Genomic DNA, 19,854 nt, shown 5'->3' on the forward strand with positions numbered 1-19,854 from the left:
TGATTTATACCCCTCACCCTATGTAACTCCAAAAAGCTTTAAAGTTGTGTTTGTAATAAAGGTGTGCAATAATTGTAAAAGATCAAACCCCAGAGAGTAGAAAGAGAAGATGATTGTATCTGACATTTGAACTAAAATGTTCTATTTAATCATGTGTTCATTCACTCATCTCTCCATTCTATGAGCATTTATTGAGTATCTCGTAAGGTCCAGATCCGGATCCTGTGCAGGGCGTACTGAGCTGAAGGACACACTCTCTGACCTCAAGGAACTTAAAGGTGATGTGTGTGTGTGTGTGTGTGTGTGTGTGTGTGTGTGTGTGTGCGCGCACGCGCGTGTTGAGAGAAAGGAAATGAGACAGTCAGCCTGATAATGTTCTGTAGAAGGAAAGCACGAACACCAGGAACACTGAAGTCAGCCTCTTTCCCAGACTTGGGGAGTCAGAGAAGTTTTCCTAGAAGGATGTGTAAGAAAGGTTGGCTAGTCCAAGTATTTCAGACATTAGAGCTCCTAAGCACACAATTTAGTTGAGTTTTCTGGCAACCAAAGCAGAAAGGGGAACTACGATCCGTTCCACAGTAGTCTAACATCAAGGGAGCCTTTATTTCCCTGTACTCAAGTCTAAGGTCACATGTATCCATATTTCAGGGACATGGCCTATAATGGGCAGTGTCTTCCAGAATGGGTCTGCAGACAGTGCAAACCTTGATCAAGTGGCCGTGACTTACAGCAATCTCCCAAGAGAGCCTAGAGTAGGATGCTGGAATGTCACCCAGTGCACAGAGTTAAACAGGGAATCAAACTAATGCAGTGCCCCTATGTGGCTTTCCAGTTCCCAAACTTGGTGCTGCAATTGAGCAGAAGAATGTAGGAGTAGGCAGTGAGAAAACCAGGAAAGGAGAAGGGAACCTATTTTTTAAGAGCCTGCTACGTACCAGCCCCTGCACTAGGCATTTCGTCCAATACCTCCAACTCTTCAAAGTGGCTTCCCAAGGTCACAACGCTAGAGCTTACTGTTGAAGTCCTGGAAATTGAGCTGGCCCGGGTTGAGACAGCCCATCTTCTCAAGTTGGCCACCCACAGCTCTTACCCACTCTGCTCATTCTAGATTGCCTGACACCTGGTCCAAACCACTCACCTGATGGAAGAGGAAACTGGGGCTGACAGATGCAAGTGACCTAGACCAGGAGGAGGACCGCTTGCCTGACTCCCTTACACATTTTCCTCCCAGCCTGGCTCATCCTGGTAGATCAGCTAGGCTAGAGCCCCCACTAACTGCTACTTCTCAGTGGTGAGGAACTTTTTAGGACCCCTTTGCCCTTTGCCTGCCCTCCATCTCAAAGGCATGGCCACTTCTTACAGCTCTGAGGGCCAGACACAGAATTCTCCAAAGAAAGAACACATCCAGGACTCTATCCAAAGGAATGCAGTGTCCCAAAATCCCATCCATCTTTTATTAGGAGACAATATCCACCCAGCGCAAGGAAGCCAAGAAAAGTGAAAGGGGAAATCCTTCCACCAGCCTGCTCTGTGGAGGCTTCTCTCTTCCCATGCACACTTCCTCTGATTTCTCTCTGAGTTCATGTGCAAATAGCTAATGACATTTTTAAAAGGCAAATGAGGGACTTAGCTAAATTCCTCACTAGTTGCAAATTATCACAGGAAGAATACCTTCATGGGGGCCGTGGAGGGAAATGGCCCTGGGCGGGAAGGCAGGCAGACAGACAGCAGGACCCACCGGCTGAGTGGGCTTCCTCCCAGCCACTGCTAAGACAAATCGTGGTCCCCGTGGTCACCTGAGACCACAGGAAGCTGCATGGATGGAGGGCCAAGCCAAAGAGGCAGCGTTCATACAGTCGGGTCATTTCTCTGTCCACTTCCTGTGATTTGCTAGTCAGTCAGCTTCCCACGAAGGAACTCAGGGTTTGGTTCAGAGAACCGTATAAGAGGAAAAAATTCCACCCACCCTCCGTGTTCTGCCAACAAGCAACTTCTACATGTGCGCATATACATATATACCCACTTGTGTACACATATCCCAGGGGCCCTCACTGCAGAACGAGAGCATCAGAAAGAGAAAACCTGTGTGACCCCGCAGTCATGAAACCGACAGAGCTGATCCACTGAGCTCCACGAAGCATCCTTTTAAGTACAAGATCGTCAGCAAATTTAGAAAACTTAAGACCCAGGGCTGGCCATTCCTGGTCCCTCCCTTTTCCTTTGTCTTCAAAAGTCAGCATCTTAACACATATATATGGAATCTAAAAAAAAAAAAAAAAAAAAAAAGTGGTTCTGAAGAACCTAGGGGCAGGACAGGAATAAAGACACAGACATAGAGAATGGACTTGAGGACACGGGGAGGGGGAAGGGTTAGCTGGGACGAAGTGAGAGAGTGGCATGGACATATATACACTACCAAACATAAAATAGATAGCTAGTGGGAGGCAGCCGCATAGCACAGGGAGATCAGCTCGGTGCTTTGTGCCCACCTAGAGGGGTGGAATGGGGGGATGGGAGGGAGACGCAAGAGGGAGGAGATATGGGGATATATGTTTATGTATAGCTGATTCACTTTGTTATAAAGCAGAAACTAACACACCCTTATAAAGCAATTATACTCCAATAAAGATGTTAAAAAAAAGTTAGCATCTTTGTGACCCCTGACCAGAGGGAGGTGGAGGAACTTTGGCCTCTGACCCCAGCCCTGGCCACTGACCAATGTTCCTCACTCTCTATCACCATTGGCCAGGAGGATGATTATCCTATAGAGGCCCTCACCCAAATGGACTTTTCATGAAGTTGTGTTTGTCCACCAGAGCACATTGGAATCTTCCCATTTTATGGTTCTCCTGAGATTGTATGTTTCCTCCCCATTTCGAGAGGCAGCTGTTGGTCTCAGTTATAATGGCTTGGTGATTTTCAACAAGCTCCCTGTCCCTTGGCTAATGGCCTTTCTCAATCACATACCTGAACAAGCAAGACTGGGTTTCCCCTTTCCTTATCAGTAGTTCCCACTTAGTAAATAACAACCCCCACCCCTACCCCACTCCCCTTTCCTCCCTCTCTAACCAGCCTCCTCCTTAACACTTCCACTCTCAGGCACGTGCCCTGGGTGGATTTTTCCTTACTAACTTCCCAGCTTATTTACCAAGACACCCGGCCGCAGTGCAGAGCAAGCATGCACTCTTGGTGCAAATTCAGAAAGAGTCTTGTAGAAGCCTGGCTTTTCTGCACTGGAATGTCATTTTTTTTTTCCCCTAGGAGGTTGAGGCTGGGGAAACCAGGACATGAGGTTATTTAAAGGGACAGGATGCAGAAATCCAGATGACAGTCGGCTTCATTATGAGATAAGCTTCCCGCAGAGGAACTCAGCTGAACTTGTTTAAACAGATGTCCGAGTCTCTCTCCGCTACCAAGAAGCTCTCCCCACAGGGTTCCCTTCAACATCCTCCTCAATTCCGACCAGGCTGAGATCCACGGTGCTTTGATGGCTGAACCAAAATTCTCTTTATTCTACCCAACAGAACAGAGTTTGCCGAGCAAATTAATTCTTTTAAATGAGATATCAGGGTACGTATGTAACCACCTAAGAGAAGAAACCAAAGGAGGATCGGACTAGGAAATAGAGTCTGGATTTCTAGCCTCAGCCTTGCTGCTGAGGACACACTGCGTGGCCTGGGATACTAGGTAGTCTCTGGACTTGCTTCAGCAAGGGAAAAGTTGTCCCAGGCTAGCACTCTCTGGGCTTCTGCTTCAATATACTAATTCCAGATTTCTGTTCCTCATTTTTTCTCAGTGTTCCACCTGCACACTCTCCTGGGACCCACTGAAATTCCATATCTACTTTCTTTCAGTCAATCAACAAACACTTGCTGAAGTTCCTCTCTGCCAGGCACTGTAGTAGGTGCTAAGGACATGATGCTAAAAACACAAAAGATGAAGATCCTGCCCTCTTGGAGTTTACATTGTAGTAGAAGGAAGTAGATAATAAATACCCAACACACACTCTGCACACACATGAACATATATGTGTATGTATGGTATAGTGGATCTGAAGGTGATAAGTGTGATAAACTTTGGGAAAGTAAGTGTTCAAGATGAGAAGTCCTGAAGTAGGGGGCAAGGAAGCGTGCCTTGGACAAGGACGATCTCTTTAATTAGCTGACATCTGAGCAGGGAACCTGAAGGAAGGAAGGGAGGGAGGGAGGTGGAACAGCCACTACAAAGACACTAAGGTGGGAGCCAGCCTGGTGTGTTCATAGAACAGCAGGAGGCCAAGGTGGCTGGAGCAGAGTAGGGGCAGGAGGCAACAGTTGGAGAGGACGTGGGAAAGGCAGCCAGACCAGATCCCGGGGACCTCCCAGGCCATTTCAAGGCCTACTTTAGATATTAGACTATATTTGTTAAGCAAGATTCTATAGTTTCGATTTTTTATTCATTTAGATGAGTCTACCTTAACTCCCCAGTTAATTCAAATGAGAGGAGCTTGGCCCCCGGTTGTAGAGGGACGCAAGAAAATGCACAGTGAAATCTGAAGAGGCTGAAACTAGGGGGGAAACGGCAATACTTGAACAAACCACAGGAGCAGAGGAGGCTGCCTCACATACTGATGTCCACCTCATAGTTTCTGCTCTCAACTCCACTCCCTGTGGAAGGGAGAGTACCCTACAAAGGGGCTGGACCAGACAATGCGGAGATGCAGACGCAACGATGGCGACAGGGAGGCCAGTTCAGGGACTTTGGGTGGATGGTCCCCCGAGATGCTGCCCAGCTGGATCCAGCCTCTGAGAGAAAGAGCAGCCTGACCTGAAGCAGAAGACCTGGAGGGAGAAAGCCTCACTTCTCCAGGGCCTGCAAATGCTGAACAAAAATGCCTGCACCAGAAGGTGACGAGGGAGCAAGCCAGCCAGGCGGAAGAAGGCTCAAAAGGAAGAGGATGAAAGACAGATTTCCTGGAAGAGAATGATTCCAGGTGTGCGCCAAGCTGAATTCCTAACAGGACACAGCCGTGGGGAGTCAGCGAACCTTGGGGCACAGCCAGGGCCATACCCAGAGCCCACACCTGTGGTCTCAGAGCCCACCTGCCAAAGGTGGAGGCTCTGGAGTCGCTTCAACAGTAAGGGAAGGTGTCTGAGGCCACAGCCCCAGCCTGACAAAGAGGATGAGTGGGTGGGGGTGCGGATGGCAAATTCTCTGGGAGAACAGCCCCCAGGGATAGAAGTCAGAGGTCCTGCAGATGATGAACAGAACCTGAGCGGGTCCCCGGGAGCACCCATCTCCCACCGGAATCAGTCACATGATCAGTTTCAGTTACAGTTATTCAGATGGAGGTGGCAACCCCAGTCCTCCCACTGTCCTGAGCGTATCAAATTTTACGCTGAGGATGTGGATTCCTGAGTCCACATGGAGATGCCCAGGACGGGGCCAGGCTGAGCCGTCCCCCTGATGCGTGGGGAAGAAAGTCCCACCCTGCTCTCTGCCGGGGTCCCCCAGCAGACTCGGGGCGGGTGATGGGGTGGAGTGGAGGAAGTCCCGCCAGCCGACGCCCAAAGAGGAATGCGGCCCCCAGCGCTAGCTCAGCCCCACCTCCACTCGCGGCAGGGGGGGACCCAGCAATCGTAGCTGTTCCCCAGATGGCCCAGGCTTTTTCTAGGCCTGTCCTTCCACAGCTGCCCTGGGCTGGACAGAGAGATGCCTGGGTTTGGGTGAGTTTGAGGGGCTAGCGAGGGGTCATCGCCATCCCCTGGGATGACAGCATCTCTGGACCATTTCCAATCATCAATAAAGTCAAGTCTCCTCCATTTGGGAGAGAAGGTGATTTCAGCAGCCCCCCAGGTAGAAATGCTATAACTGTACTTCTGGGAGGCAGGCCTTTTCATCCTTCATGTCACTGTGGCCTCACACTCACCCAGCTTTCTAACACAGTGAGAATTAAGAGTGATTTCAGGTTACTGGGGCCCCTGAAAGAAAAGGCATTTCATCTCCCACTGAGGATAAAAGTGAAGGATGGACTGGGCCAGTGGTGTTATCCCACAAGGATTTGTTTGGCCAACCAGGCCGGACTCTCGTTTTGAAATGGAGAAGAGTGAGAGCCGCGGCCTGTATTTTAAATTGTCGAGTTCCCGCGTGTGGGTGGGCGGGGGAGGAGAGGAGAGAGGTCAGTCCACCAGGCTCAGGGAAAATTAAGGGGGAGGTTTTCCTGGAAGCCTCTCTTCTGGCTGCAAGAGCTTCAGCACCCTGAATCATGCTCACGGTGGTAACTATGCAAACTCCTCCTACGGGGACGTTAGATGAGAATTAGTCACTTCTGCCTGGCTGGTCCCAGTGGAGGAGGCTCTGTGACCTCTGACTGCCCAGCAGGATCCAGGTCAAAGTGGTGACTAGAGAGCACCCTACCCAGGGAGGGAGGCCAGGGCCGGCTCGGTGGGTGCTCCATGTGGCCGATGGGTATGAACTTTCCAGGAAACACTGTTGTCTGAAAAGAGGAAATGGGGCAAAGCATGAGGGGCGCTACTGTCCGCCATACGCAGAATGAGACCCCAGGCAGCAGTCTGCAGTTCTGCATAAGATGATTGGTGAAAAATTGGAGCAGCCAAGCAGGGTGGTGGTGTTTATTGAAAGAGAGATGAATTCCGCCTCCTTCCAAGTTATTCCGTGCCAGGCTGGTGAGTTCAGAAATAGCCGGCGGTCATAGAATCACAGAATCCTACTGTGGACGGGAACCTTGGAGAGCAGCGTCTCTGACCCTTCCCTTTGTCGACGAGGAAAGTGGGGGCCGGCCAGGTTAAGTGACTTGCCGACAGCTACGCGGGGGCTCTCAGAGCCCCACTGCCCTGCTGGACCTTCTCTGCATTCACGTGTGAACTTCTCCCCTCACACCCCTGGAGCGGCAGCTTCCCTTGCCCTGGACCACAGGTCCTTCTGATGCCTTCCTGCAGACCAGGGAATGGCACCCCCTCCTTAGGGCTCAGGTGGCTACACGGATGGATGAGTTGAGAGCAGCTGAATTGCAACCTCATATGCCCTCCCGGCCCGATGCCCCTGTACAGAGGACAACTTCAAAATCACCCGTGCAGCCCTCGTGCTCCAGACCACACCTATGTTTGTATGGCCCACAGGCTACCTGGATTCTTCCTCACAGCCCCTGCCCAATGTGGGGCTTCTCCTCCCAGCGTCCTCTTCCACCAGCTCATCTGCCTTTACCTCCCTGTTGCGATGGCAACCTGCCCTCTCTCTTCCTCCGACCTGTGGATGATTTCAGCCCCACCACCCGTCATCACTTCCTGCCACCAAAGCCCTATGGTCAGAGAGCCTGGGATTGAGAGCTTGGTCTCAGAGATCATCTAGAACAGGGGGGTCAACTCCAGCCTGGGTCTGGTTTTGTAAATCCAGTTTTATTGGAACACAGCCAGGTCCCATCACTTACGTATTGCCTCTGTTTTCGAGCTACAGTGGCCGAGTTGGTAGTGGCAACCAAGACGCCATGGCCCACGAAGCCTATCGTATTTATTACCTGGCCCTTGAAAAAAAATGTTTGCCAATCCCCAATCTAGAGCAACATTTCTGAAGCTCAGGGAAGTTCAGTGACTTAGCTAGGGTCACTAGCTGATGGGTGGCCAAGCCAGAGTTTGAGCCCAGGTCCCCTGACAGCCTCTCCAGGTATACCCCAGACTTCAGGAGGAGAGAATATGGACTTGACTATGTCCTCAGACTCCCGCCTCATTGCCAGCCCTTTTTTCTATAGGGAAGTCACAGGGGAGGCGGTTCTGCTCACAAAAGCATCAAGATGGCTCAGAACTCATTCCCAAAAGCTTGGGTTGCGGACCTGGGGCTCCCTCCCTGCAGGGAGTTCCTCAAAACCCCTGGGGGTGAAGCTGCTCTGGTCTTGCCTTGGGCCCCACCAGGGATGCCACGCCAGCCTGCCTGCCCCAGCTCCCACGGCCAGTCGATGCGTCCTGGTCCCAGTTTTGAGCTGGCGCACCCACGGCAAAGGCACATCTTCTGCCCTCCCGAGGGGAGAGGGCGTGGCCACTCAGACAGCGGACTCCAGGGAGCGTGACATTTGGATGTTCTGTAGCCACTGTCCTCAGTGACTTGCAGATCAAATCAACTCTGCTTTACATACGGGAGAAAGTTCCCTTTTTTCCCTCACCTCCCCCCGCCGCCCTCTCAACTCCACTTGGCCATGCTTCCAAGAGCAGAGTCCAGGGGCCTGATCATGTCTTGTTTCTGCCACAGGGAATCCGTGAAAACATCTCAGGACACAGAGAGGAGGAGAAAGGAGGGAGAAGCTCCGAGGGCAGACCCCAGCACCGCTCCTCCCGCTGCCAGGAGGAGGAACCCTGGCCGGCCAGGCAGGAGCTAAGAATCTACAGAGGCCCAGCGTCATGTGGCCACGGGGCGAAGCGAGGGGCGTAGCTGAGTGCCAGGCACTTGGCAGGATATCCCGTTTAATCCCAACACCGTTCTCATGAGTCAGGGCTGCCGGCCCCTTTTCACAGATGAGAAGCTGAGGCTCACATTGGACATGGTCACCCAGCTGGTGATCAGCAGATTTGGAATTCAACCCCAGGTCTGCCTCGCCCCCAAATGTACCCTCTTTCCCGCCCTGGAGCTGCCACAGCCGGGCCCAGCTGGGGCCTGGGGATGAAATCCTTGGAAGGACTCATGAGAGCAGCGTTGGGCAGTCCTGGGAAACCTGTGTTGCCAAACAGGGCCTGGGGTGCAGGGAACTGAGATAACAACTCTGTGTCTGATCTCAGAACAAGGCAGGGAACCAGCCATGCGGCCCACACACCAGGGCCACCCAGGGCCAGGGAGCGGCCCGCTGGATGCCAAGTCCTCTGAGCCCCTGAACCAGCCTCTTTGGATCCCCCACTGCCGCTGGGGGTCTCTTCTAGGCCTTTAGCCCAGTCGAGTGGTCCCAGCTTCATTGAGAGGAGGGTGGCAGGGCAAGAGCCAGGCAGGAAGCTGATGTCTGGGTTCTGGGCAGAACCACAATTGCCCCAGGCTGGAAGCTTCCCCAGGGAGGGCAGAAGTATCCCCTTGGGTTTCAGTCTTGACAATATACTAGAGCTTAGAAAACAGGATAAGACAGCCTTGCAGACAGATGCATATCCCAGGTCAGCAGTCCCCATGGGGCTGGTGGCAAAAAGAAAAAGCTCATTTTACAGACTGCTGACTCTGCAGTAAAGGCACAGTGGGCCTATACTCCATGTGGACGACTCTCCCCGAAAGAACGCGAAAGTAATTTCAGATCTCCGGTGGCCCCTACCAATCTTGTCTCAATTCCTTTCCTGCTTCTCTTCACTTATCTGTCCCCCCAGCCTAACTTCAAAGTGTAGGCTCAAATGCCTTAATGTTACTAAGATTCATTCAAGCCATTAAACTACTTAGCATTAAGATAGTGAAACTTTATTCTTCCCAGTTTTATTTACATATTTTGAGAGGATCATGGAGAACAGGAATCATCTCAACCAAAGGAATGAATATTTAATGGTAAAATTTCAGCTATGTGATACCTGGGTGGGGAGAAGTTTTAAGGCAGAGTAAAGCTGCCCAGCCTCTACTCCTTCATAATGGCACCTCCATTTCATTTGGGGAAATTTTCTCTCCCCCATGATGCAAGCCAAGGGCTTACCTCCCATTAGGGATGCCAGACGTGACATACAGCCTCCTCTCCCACCCAAGTGGGGCAGGTAGGTAGGCACAAGGCCCCAGCTGAGCCAGCTGGATGACAATGGTTGGTTGTCACTCATCACAGAGACAGTGGCACGCTGACCCTGTAGATTGTTCCTTCTGTCCCTTCAAATGTCCTTTGGTTCCTGCCCGAGCCTCCCTTGGTCCTCCCATCTCCCACTGACTCTATGAGCCAACTTCTCCCAAAGCCTTCTAAGTGAATCAGTCGTTGCTGTTTGCAAAGAACATGGATTGCCAGCCGCTCTACCTTGCTCTACCCACGTAAGGCCAGCGGTGGCTGGGGAAGAGGGCAGGCTGGCTCACTGTCCCTCCATCAGAGGCTGGAACATAGCACACCAACCTGATCACCACCAGGGACCAATGTTCCTAGTGCGTGTGCAGCCAGGAACAAGAGCCCCTGGGGGGACCCAGGATTGGGAGAGAGAAGCATCTCGTCTCCCAGGGGTGACAGGATGGGATCACGTGCAGCCCTGAAGGTCATGCTGACACAAGGAACATCCCTTCTCCTGGCAGTCTTCCCTCCTCCCTGCTGCTGTGCGCATACTCACACATGCCCTGAACACACACGAGCCCGCACCCGCCAGCACGCATGCGCACACACACACACACACACACACACAGGCACACACACACAGGCACACACACACTCGGCCAGCAGGCATTCCCCTAGTATTCTCTGAAGGAGAGTCTCTCCAAGAGAATATGGCAGGCCCAATGTCCGGGCAGAGCCTGGGTGGCAAACGGAGAAAAAGAGAAAAAGGATGGACTACAACTGTCTTCCTTCTCTGCTGGGACCCAAGAGGCCAGGTCTCTGCCTTCACAATCACATACCTTAAAAAAAAAACAGGAGTCCCAGCAGGAAGATACCACCCACCCTACATAAGACGAACTGTGCCGCCTCACAGGGCCACCCAGGCAGCCTTCTAACAAAAACATCTGCAAGATGTGATGTCAGGTTGTCTCCACCCCGCCATCCCCACGGCTACTTTCATTCTCTTCCAGTTTGGGACCAACGGGCATCGGTGCTGATTGGGAAGGGAGGGAGGCGATGACAGGTGAACAGCCCGCAGGCTCAGCACAGCTGGGACCTCAGCCCCACCGTCTCCTAACAGAGTTCTATCAGCCACACCGAGGACACACGACAGACACACGTGTGCACACGCGGACACACACGCTCTCCCAAGGCCCACCAGGAGCCCCTGGGGAAGCAGCCACGAGGTTGGCACTGGGCCAAGAACAAAATAGGGACAAAGGCACACCCAGAGTGAGGCAGAAGGGCAGACTGCTTCCTAGTACGTTTATTGGAGCCTCTGCTAAGCGTGATATAGATCAGAAACCCTCTTCCGCTGCCCAGTCAACCCGACTGGGGCGGGGACACAGGGAGCCAACCTCCTTCGTTTCCCATCATAGACAACATTATTAAAAAAAATAAACTTTACAGTAATACATTTTCGATCATCTGTTAGGGTATTATTTCATTAGTTTTGTTCCTTAAAAAAAAGGAAAGGAGGGGGAACCACACGATATATGTATACAGATGTGTATATACATATATGTCGAGAAAGGAGCCGTGTAATGTGCATACAGTGTGCATACGTCTCGGAAATGAGGAAAGAGAAGAGCGAGGCAGAGAGAAAAGAGTTGGAGAGAGCCGCAGAGACCAGAGTGTGGTGCAGGTAGACGGGCCCCGGTGGTCTCCTCTGCCCCTCTCAGCGCCAGCCCCTCCCTCCCAAGGGAGAACCACCAAATGGACCCAAGAGAAACCAAGGGAGTGGACAAAAAATCATTTCTCTTTGATTTCAAAACTCCTGCCACCAAGCAGGAAGAATCAGCCTTGAGGTGGTATCCAAGTTTTGCTCCCAACCCCCAACGGGATATCCCAGGCAGGCTGGGCTCCCAAGCCCCCTGGAACTGCCCCGCCTCCCACCCTGTGCTTCAGTGGAGGTCAAGGGGGCTCAGCACCGCAACCCTCCACAGGTCAGATCCAGCCCTCAGAGAAGGGAGGCGAGATAACCTCCATCCTTGAAGCCAGCTGGAGGTGCTGAAGGTACCCAGCTGGACCCCAAGGCGGGCAGCCTCGCTGCTCTGCTGCCTGACGTCCCCCGCCAGCCCCCGGCAGGTCCCCAGAATGGGGAGCTTGAGGAGAGCGGCAGCCATCCTGCCCCAGCCCATGTCCCTTAGGCGGTGGGGATGTCATCCTGGTCTCTCATGTCAGCAGGGTCCAGAGAGGAAAACACCAGAAGAAAGTGAAGGGCATCTCTAGACCCTTGTGCCCTCCTCAGCACTGGGCTTCCCCTGCCAGGGGACCTCTGGGCCAGCTCTTAGGCTGCCCGCCTGCCTGTCTGTTTGGTTTAGAAAAACTTCTCCAGAGAAGAAACCTGGGAGGAGACAGGTTCAGAGACAAGGTGGGAAAAGACTTTTTTTTTTTTTTTTTTTTTTGCAAGGTGTGTGTGTGTCTGTGTGTGTTTCCATTTTGTCAGGCGGGTGTGCTCGTCCGTGTAGCTTTCGGAAACCTCCCAGAGTCTACAAGGCCAGCTTCAGCATCAGGAAGGAGACAGCGGTCAAGGCAGCCGATGGTCTGGCTCTGCGGGGGCCTGAGTTAGGTTTGACCACCCTTTTACTCCCTGGGATGATACTGGTCGTGAGCTGTGGCCAGGCAGAAGCGGGAACAGAAGCAGAGAGAAGGACAAACGAGTCAGTAGGGCTGGGATCAGGCAAAAAAAAAAAAAAAAGAATAAAAGACTCTGGAAGTGGAGCACTAAGGCCCCTGCCCTCCTGGTCACCCAGGGGACCCTCTTCGCAGAGCCAGGCTTCCATGGAGCTGGGCTATGCCTCAGCTGACTACTCGGGGAACAAGGCAGCAGCCCCCAGGGCAACGGGCTGCTCTCCCTGCCTTGCTAATGCAGACCAGCGAGGATGGGGATGGTATAAAGATCTAAAGGAAGAAAGTCCCGGGGTCCACAGGACCTGCTTCTGGAGAGGGGAAGGGAGGGGAGGGGAGGGGTGAAGAGAGAAGCTACGTTCTCCGGGTTCCTAAGTTTGCTGGAATCCCTCCTCCACAGAGCCTCCACTGCACACCCCTGTCTGAACTCTCCCTCCTTCTGCAGACTCTTTCACTAATTTTACTTCTCCTCTAACTTATATATACGCTATACATATACATAGTCACAGATCTACTCCTGTGCTGGGGCTCCTTCACGGAAGGGTCCACGTCCTGTGCCATCATTCCACCTCCTCAATGTCACAGAACCAGCACAGAGCAGGCTGCTGGGAACACCTGTCTTAAAGAGTCAGGAAGGCTTGCCAGGACCTCTGCTCAGAGCGGCCTCCTGCGTCTCACCCAAGAGACAAGTAAGGGCCCTGGCTGCAACATCTATACCCACCCACCCTCACCCCCAACAGAGTGAGCACCTACCAAGGTCCAGGTGGGCCAGAAGCTCAGCCAGCCCAGTCCATGCAATGGAATCTGGGAGCTTCAAGTCCAAGGCACTCCTGGAAAACAACCCACTCTGGCCCAGCCCCCGGCACCCACCCCCACTCAGGCCCTCACTCACCTCTGTGAAGCACATGCTTAACTCTTTGGAGTTATTGGCCTTCAGTCCCTGCTCCTGTGGGAGAGAAGGCGCTAGTAAGGATGGATCACTGGGGCTGGGTCTCTGGCCGGGCTTTGTCCCATGACTCAGATGAGACGACACATTCCATGGCCCTGCTGCCCACCCCTGACATCACAGTGTACACGTAAAGAGCACTGGCAGCACAGAGACCTTTGCCCTTCTCTGACACTCTCAGTGATCAGGGCTCTTGAAGAAGGGAGTTCTAACTCTGCTCTCCCACTTACAGCCTAATAAAATAATAAGCCACTCCCGGATCTGTCTACCATACTCAGAGTTCCTCTGGATGAAGCAGGGACCATGTTTTCTTTCCTTGTATAACAGCAGCTCAATAAATGTTATACTCAGTTACTGTTTATTAACCACCATTCATTAACATATCTGTGAATGAATGAATGAATGAATGAATGCCACAGATCAGAACTAGCGTCCCAGTGCCAGCTCCAGAAAAATCATGAGTCCTCATTGGGCTCATGGGGAAGAGAGCTGTGATTGATTAGTGATGTCTGCCACTGGGGCAGGTTAGGCGGACATCTGGCCATGGTGCCAGGTGTTGGCTGTTCCACCCTAAACAGTTGTGTGGCACCTGGGAGCTCTGTGGTCCAGGTGAGGAATGAGGAAGGAAAGCTGGCTTGGTGATGACTCCAGGGTTTTCCACCCCTGGCACACCACCTGGATGAGTACCAGAGGGTAGGTGTGATAAGCAGCGCTTTGCTGTCTCCATAATAATAGTGACCCATGGGAACCAGCTGGGAGATGTGATGCTTCTAAACTGGCCTCAAATGGCTCTGGCCACCAGAAGCAACTGGGAAGCCCAAGAAATTATGCCTAAACCACTGCTCTTGGCCAGAGATATGAAGGATGCTTTGAACATCACAGGCAATCTACCACCCAGGGCATCTGGTCAGCTAAACAAGGCCCCAGCTGTCACACAAAGGCCCCAGCCAAGAGCAGAGTCACTACCGAAGGTAGAAATGTGATCATGGGGACAACGAGTGCAGTCGAGACAGAATCAGGGACTCAACCAAGGAGCATCCTGTATAATACCTCAGCACCAGTGACTCTGGGTGCCAAGATCTAGCCCGGCCAAGCCACCAACCTGCATCCCTGCAGAAGGGTGTGTGCTCGGAGGCCCTTGCGGACCCAAGGACTGGATTCCACTGCCCAGGATCAAGTGCAGCTCCAGATAGGGCTGTGGGAGGTCACTGCCTGATGGAGCCTGCCCACCCCACCTCAGAGGCTGTGCTGTCACCATTAGCTTACACCTGACTGCCCCCCACCATCCTCACTCGGTCACCTCCCTGAGCAACTCCCAGCCCCAGCTAGGTCCCTACCTATGACATCCTGTAGCCTGTCAGGGTCTGTGCCACGCAGCCCAGCACCTATATTTCCTGGCAGCCTTTCCAGCTCTAACTGTTGCAGGTACAGCAGCCGTGTCTCCGCCCCCTCCAGGGTCCCTGTCTTCTCCCTGGCGCCCCCTCCCACAGTGCTCACTAAACAGGAGGCTGTGTGGAATCACAGGCAGACAGCTGGGGATCCCGGTCCTCCCCGCTACCTCAACCAAGAAGCTCTATTTTGACTTGTTTTATATGTTGAAGTTATATACAGAATTATTTTTAAATATAGTCTGTGGTGGGCTTCCCTGGTGGCACAGCGGTTGAGAGTCCACCTGCCAATGCACGGGACACGGGTTCGTGCCCCAGTCTGGGAGGATCCCACGTGCCGCGGAGCGGCTGGGCCCGTGAGCCACAACTATTGAGCCTGTGCGTCCGGAGCCTGTGCTCCGCAATGGGAGAGGCCACAGCAGTGAGAGGCCCGTGTACCGCAAAAAAAAAAAAAAAAAAATAGTCTGTGGCTTAAAAATAAATAAGGTTTGAGAAAATAGCTAAACTAGATGACCTCTTGGCCTGACCTTCTGTGACAGGATGCCAGCTCTCAGGGAACCCCGGGTCCTGGACACAGACCTGGACACAACTTAGCCTGGTCAACCACACAGAGAGGAGCCATGCGGGGAGGAGGTGGGATCTGAACGCTCAGCTCTGGAGCCGCCTGGGACTTGATAGCCTCCTCTGAAGAGGGAAGACACAGGAGGGGGTGTTGGCAAATATTAGATAGGAAGCAAGAGGAAGAGGAGAAGGAGGAAAGGGATAGGAGTAAGAGGAAATGAGAGGAGGGATGAAGTAGAGAAAAAGGGAAAGACAGCACCCAAGGAGACAGGAGCACCAGGTAGGGAAGAGGGGGAGGGAGGGAGCATCGGGGGAGGAGAAGAAACAGGAGAGGACCCCTTCATCCCGTCATCTGACCCATATTACCGCGAGAGAGGGATGCCACCTCCCAGGACCAGGGCCAAAGGAATCTGACCCACTGTGTGGTCTCTGACAGGCCACAGGGACCTGGTTTGGGTAAGAGGACTGGGCTCTATGAATATCAGGACAGGACCCCTCCCCATGCCCCTTCAGTGACCCATCTTGGATCCGTCATCCACAGCACTTGCCCAAGCCCTTCTGAACCAATGGCATTTCCATCTGGCAGGCTCCAGGGCTGACCTGCCACACACTGAACAAGTGCTGAGTGGCCAGGTGACACACTGGGCTTCCTCTCACTGTCCTCAAGTACTTCCTTCAAGTGCTACAACACCCAGCTTACAGATTTTTGTCCTCAGAGACCCATCCCAGCCTTTCCTTTTTAGACTGCGGGGTCCTAAGCCTTGGTGCCCATCCCCGTGGAACAGCCCCTTGATCCAAGGAAGGACCCCAGAGGCCAGAGGCCAGGGCTCCAGTCTTGGTTCAGCCACTGACCCCAGGCAAATCCCTTCATCTACCGGCACCTCAGTTTCCTCATCTATAAAATAGCGATAGTCAAGCGAACCTCACTGATGCACTGTGAGATACATGAGACCGTGCGTATGGTGCAGTAAAGCTCTGGACAAGTATAAACGCCCCTTAATCCCCAAGCGTGATGCAGAGCGAAGCAGCGTTTGCATCCAGTAAACTCCCAGGACTGGGGCTGCGGGGTGAGACCCAGGTCAGCTGGTAGCCTGGGGCTATCCTAGCTCTACCCTGACAGCTCCGCAAGCAAAGCCAGGGAGAAGTCTGGGCCCCCGTGGACCCCTCCACCTGACTTCCAGAAAACACAGAACAGACAGCGAAGGGGTGAAGGCTGCAGTAATCTCCCCCGACAGCAAGCCCAAGACCTCTCCCCCAGTCCTGGGCACACAGAACAGTGTGGGTGTTTGCCCGTCAGCCAACCTTTTCTGAAAGTGGCAGATGGGGGAAGTGCATAGAGAAAGAGGTTCCACTACCTAATGCCCAAGCCTTAGGCTCAAATTCACCGTCTCCTTCACCATTAACTCCCCCCCTACCATTCCCCTGCAGGGGGTTCCAAAGATGAGTGAGTCACAGCCCTGCTCACACCCAGATGAGAGAAATAAATACCCACAAGGTCACCTCTGCCCCAGTTCAGCAAATGGGAGGGGGAAGAGGCTCTATCTTCCCCAAGCCCCCCACGGTGCAGCTGTCCTCTGAGGTCACACCCCTCCCCAAGACCACTCTTTTTTTTTTTTTTTTTGCGGTACGCGGGCCTCTCACTGTTGTGGCCTCTCCCGTCGCGGAGCACAGGCTCCAGATGCGCAGGCTCAGCAGCCATGGCTCATGGGCCCATCCGCTCCACGGCATGTGGGATCTTCCCAGACCGGGGCACGAACCCGTGTCCCCTGCATCGGCAGGTGGACTCTCAACCACTGCGCCACCAGGGAAGCCCCCCAAGACCACTCTTGATGCCTATCTCACCCGATTATCTTGGTGGCAGGAAGGGAAGATGGCAGCAAAGACAAGGTTCATCCTTCTAGAAATTTCTCTCAGAGGGGCCCTTTGCTCAGGAAGTTAGAAGGAAATTATCGTCTTCCTCCTCTTCCTTGCCACCTCTGTCCACACTCCCGAAACTGGGTCTGGCATGTCCAGGTGCCAGGGACCAAGTCCAGTGTTGTCTCTATGGGAAAACCCCTGGCCGGGGCTGGCAGGCCCTCTCCTGTGTCCCCTGCTTCTGTCCCCGGCCCCATCCCCAAATCTCAGTGCCCTTGGGGACCTCCGTCCTGCACACGCCCACCCCCAGTAACACACCTCACCCTCCTCCACTCCCCACCATCCACTAGTACAACCCCTCTTTTCTTACCTCTGATGACCATTGACTATCACTGACTATTGCAAAAATCTCCTAACAGGTCCCCCAGTCACTCTCCCTCGACAACAAGTCTCCACCTGCTGTCAGATTAACTTCCCAAATCACACTTGTCATCAGACATCCCTGTTCAGAAGCCTTCAGCGGCCTCTCCACACTCACCAGTTCAACCTGAAAATTAGGTTTGTCTCTCCACCCGCTCCTTCCCATATCAGAAACCTGCGTTCTCCCAAACGCATGGCCTGTGTTCCTCTAGGTCAGGGGGAGGCAAACATTTTCTGCACAGGGCCAGAGAGTAACAATTTTAGGCTCTGCCGGCCATAGCGTCAGTCCCAACTTAACTCTGCCTGCAGCACGCGGACAATACATAACAATAGGGTATGGCCTGTGTTCCAGTAAAACTTAATTTATTCAGGTGTCGCCCATGTTCCACTAAAACTTAATTTATTCAAACAGTCAGCAGGCCAGATTCAGCCGGCAGGACCGGCCCCCCTCCTCAGCTGCCCTGTGCTGTCCTGACTCCCGTCTCTGCTCCCTCCTCGCCCACCCCTCCCGGTTCCACATCTCTGCATCTCTGTGTCCTCAATTCTCCCTGTTCCTCCAGGCCCAGCAGCAGGGTACACCTGGTCCATGAGTCCTGTGCTTCCACTGCCAACCCAAAGCCGCCTCCCCGCTCTGCGTCCATAACGCCTTATCCAGCCCCCTGGCGCACCCATCACCTCCTGCCCCGTAATTCTCTGAGCGTGTACCCTGTCCCTCCTGCTGGTATGAGGACCAAGGTAACAGCCTCATATGCTGGTCAGCCTCAGTGCCTGGAACAGGGTGACGTGCGGTAAGAATTTACGTTGAATAAATGAGGGAATGCATTGACGGAAGAATAAATGAATGAGTACAAGGGAGAGCCAGAGGGAGGGAAGAAAAGAAGGAACGCATCAGCCTCTCAAAGCTTTGAAACGAGCCGAATCTGTAAATCAGAAACGTATGCCTAATAGGCATACGGATACACTGAGCAGCCTCTGGGTCCCGTGCTCTGACAGCCACCGGCCTGCGTGCTGAGTAAGAGACCCGTCCAGGGAACAGGCAGGGGGCTGAGGAGACGGACGTGGCTGCCGGCTGCTGAGCCTGTGGCCGGCATGTGGTGAGGAGGGTTCATGGCAAGCCCTCCAAACTCATTTTTAATTCCCCCAGATGTGATGGGCACTAGCAAGGGTGAGAGCAGAAACTGGCTGGTGGAGACAAGGAAAGCAAAGGAGATTCCGTTAATAGGGCCCTGCAGCCCTGCAGAAGGTGATATGACAGGGTCCCGCAAACTGGCCCAGAGCCACCCGCCGGGAACACCAAGGACACTGGAAACAAACCAAGTCCAGGGAAAGTGGGAACCCACTGCCAGTCTGCCCTGCCCATGCTGCACTGCCCCGGTCCAGGCCCCATCTTATGACAAAAGAGCCTTCTGTCCAATCCTCCTGCATCTTCACCTTCTTTACCTACTTCTTTACCTTCATACCTCACGGCACACAGAGGGCATCAATGAGAGAGAGGGAAGCTGAATAGAGTTGCCTGCGAGCAACACAACAGACCGTTTTCTAGAACAGAGAGCAGGAAGTTCCCATCAATCCAATGATCGGGAACTCTGGGCTCTTTCTCTTGACCCATGTGAAGCGCCCACTTGATGCCAGGCACTAAGCACATGTTTATAAGGGCTACCAAGGGGGTGATGCGGCCCCTGCCCTCCAGGGATGCCTTGTCTGGTGCGGGGAGCAGAACACGTCGTGATGGGGGCTGAAGGGAGGCAAAGCGGGACCCCTAAGCAAAGAGAAGGCAGTTCTGCCAGAGTCGAGTCAGGAGACCACCCAAGAGGTGACATCCAAGTAGGACTCAAAGGCAGAGGGCTGGAAGAGAAGGGAAGGAGACGCCCTTCGCTCAGAGGAACTGACGAGCACAAGGGCCAGCATGTTGCTCAGCCTGGCCGTTGGGCCTACACCAGGGGTGCCTGATGGGCTTCAGAAACAAAGGACCTTGGAGGAGGGTGCAAGATTGATGGCCTCCTGTAGATTCTCGCTTTAGGGACCACTGGGCAGGAGGGAGGGAATTCACACAGGGCTGTGTGTGTGTGTGTGTGTGTGTGTGTGTGTGTGTGTGTGTGTGTGTAGCAGGGACAGAGGGAGACACTGTTCTGCAGATTCTGCCACAGTTTCTCCAAGTTCCAGAGAGCCCCAGGCTGGCAGGGCCACCCGGAGAGGGAACCACAGCCAGGAACGGAAGCATATGAGAGCCAGGCTCCAGAGAGCGTCAAGGACCACAGACACGGGGCCCACTCGGGGCCTGCCCAGCTGCCGGCTCCTCTCTGGTACCTAAGACACCCACAGTT

The 19,854-nt window shown here is 53.4% G+C and overlaps 1 protein-coding gene across 3 annotated transcripts in view; it reads right to left on the reverse strand.

The window, feature by feature from the left end:
- Nucleotides 1-10,976: 10,976 nt before the first annotated feature.
- The window catches only part of GFRA2 (GDNF family receptor alpha 2), a 96,959-nt gene continuing 88,081 nt past the window's right edge, over nucleotides 10,977-19,854 (reverse strand). For all 3 annotated transcript variants that reach the window (XM_060013550.1, XM_060013553.1, XM_060013552.1), the window contains exons 8-9: nucleotides 13,254-13,307; nucleotides 10,977-12,345 (exon numbers count right to left, since the gene is read on the reverse strand). In XM_060013550.1, coding sequence (XP_059869533.1) covers nucleotides 12,223-12,345; nucleotides 13,254-13,307 — 177 coding nt within the window. In that variant the 3' untranslated portion in view covers nucleotides 10,977-12,222. The remainder of the gene's footprint in view (nucleotides 12,346-13,253; nucleotides 13,308-19,854) is intronic.

Source organism: Delphinus delphis, chromosome 6 (assembly GCF_949987515.2).
Source record: "Delphinus delphis chromosome 6, mDelDel1.2, whole genome shotgun sequence".
Taxonomy (NCBI): Eukaryota; Metazoa; Chordata; class Mammalia; order Artiodactyla; family Delphinidae; genus Delphinus; species Delphinus delphis.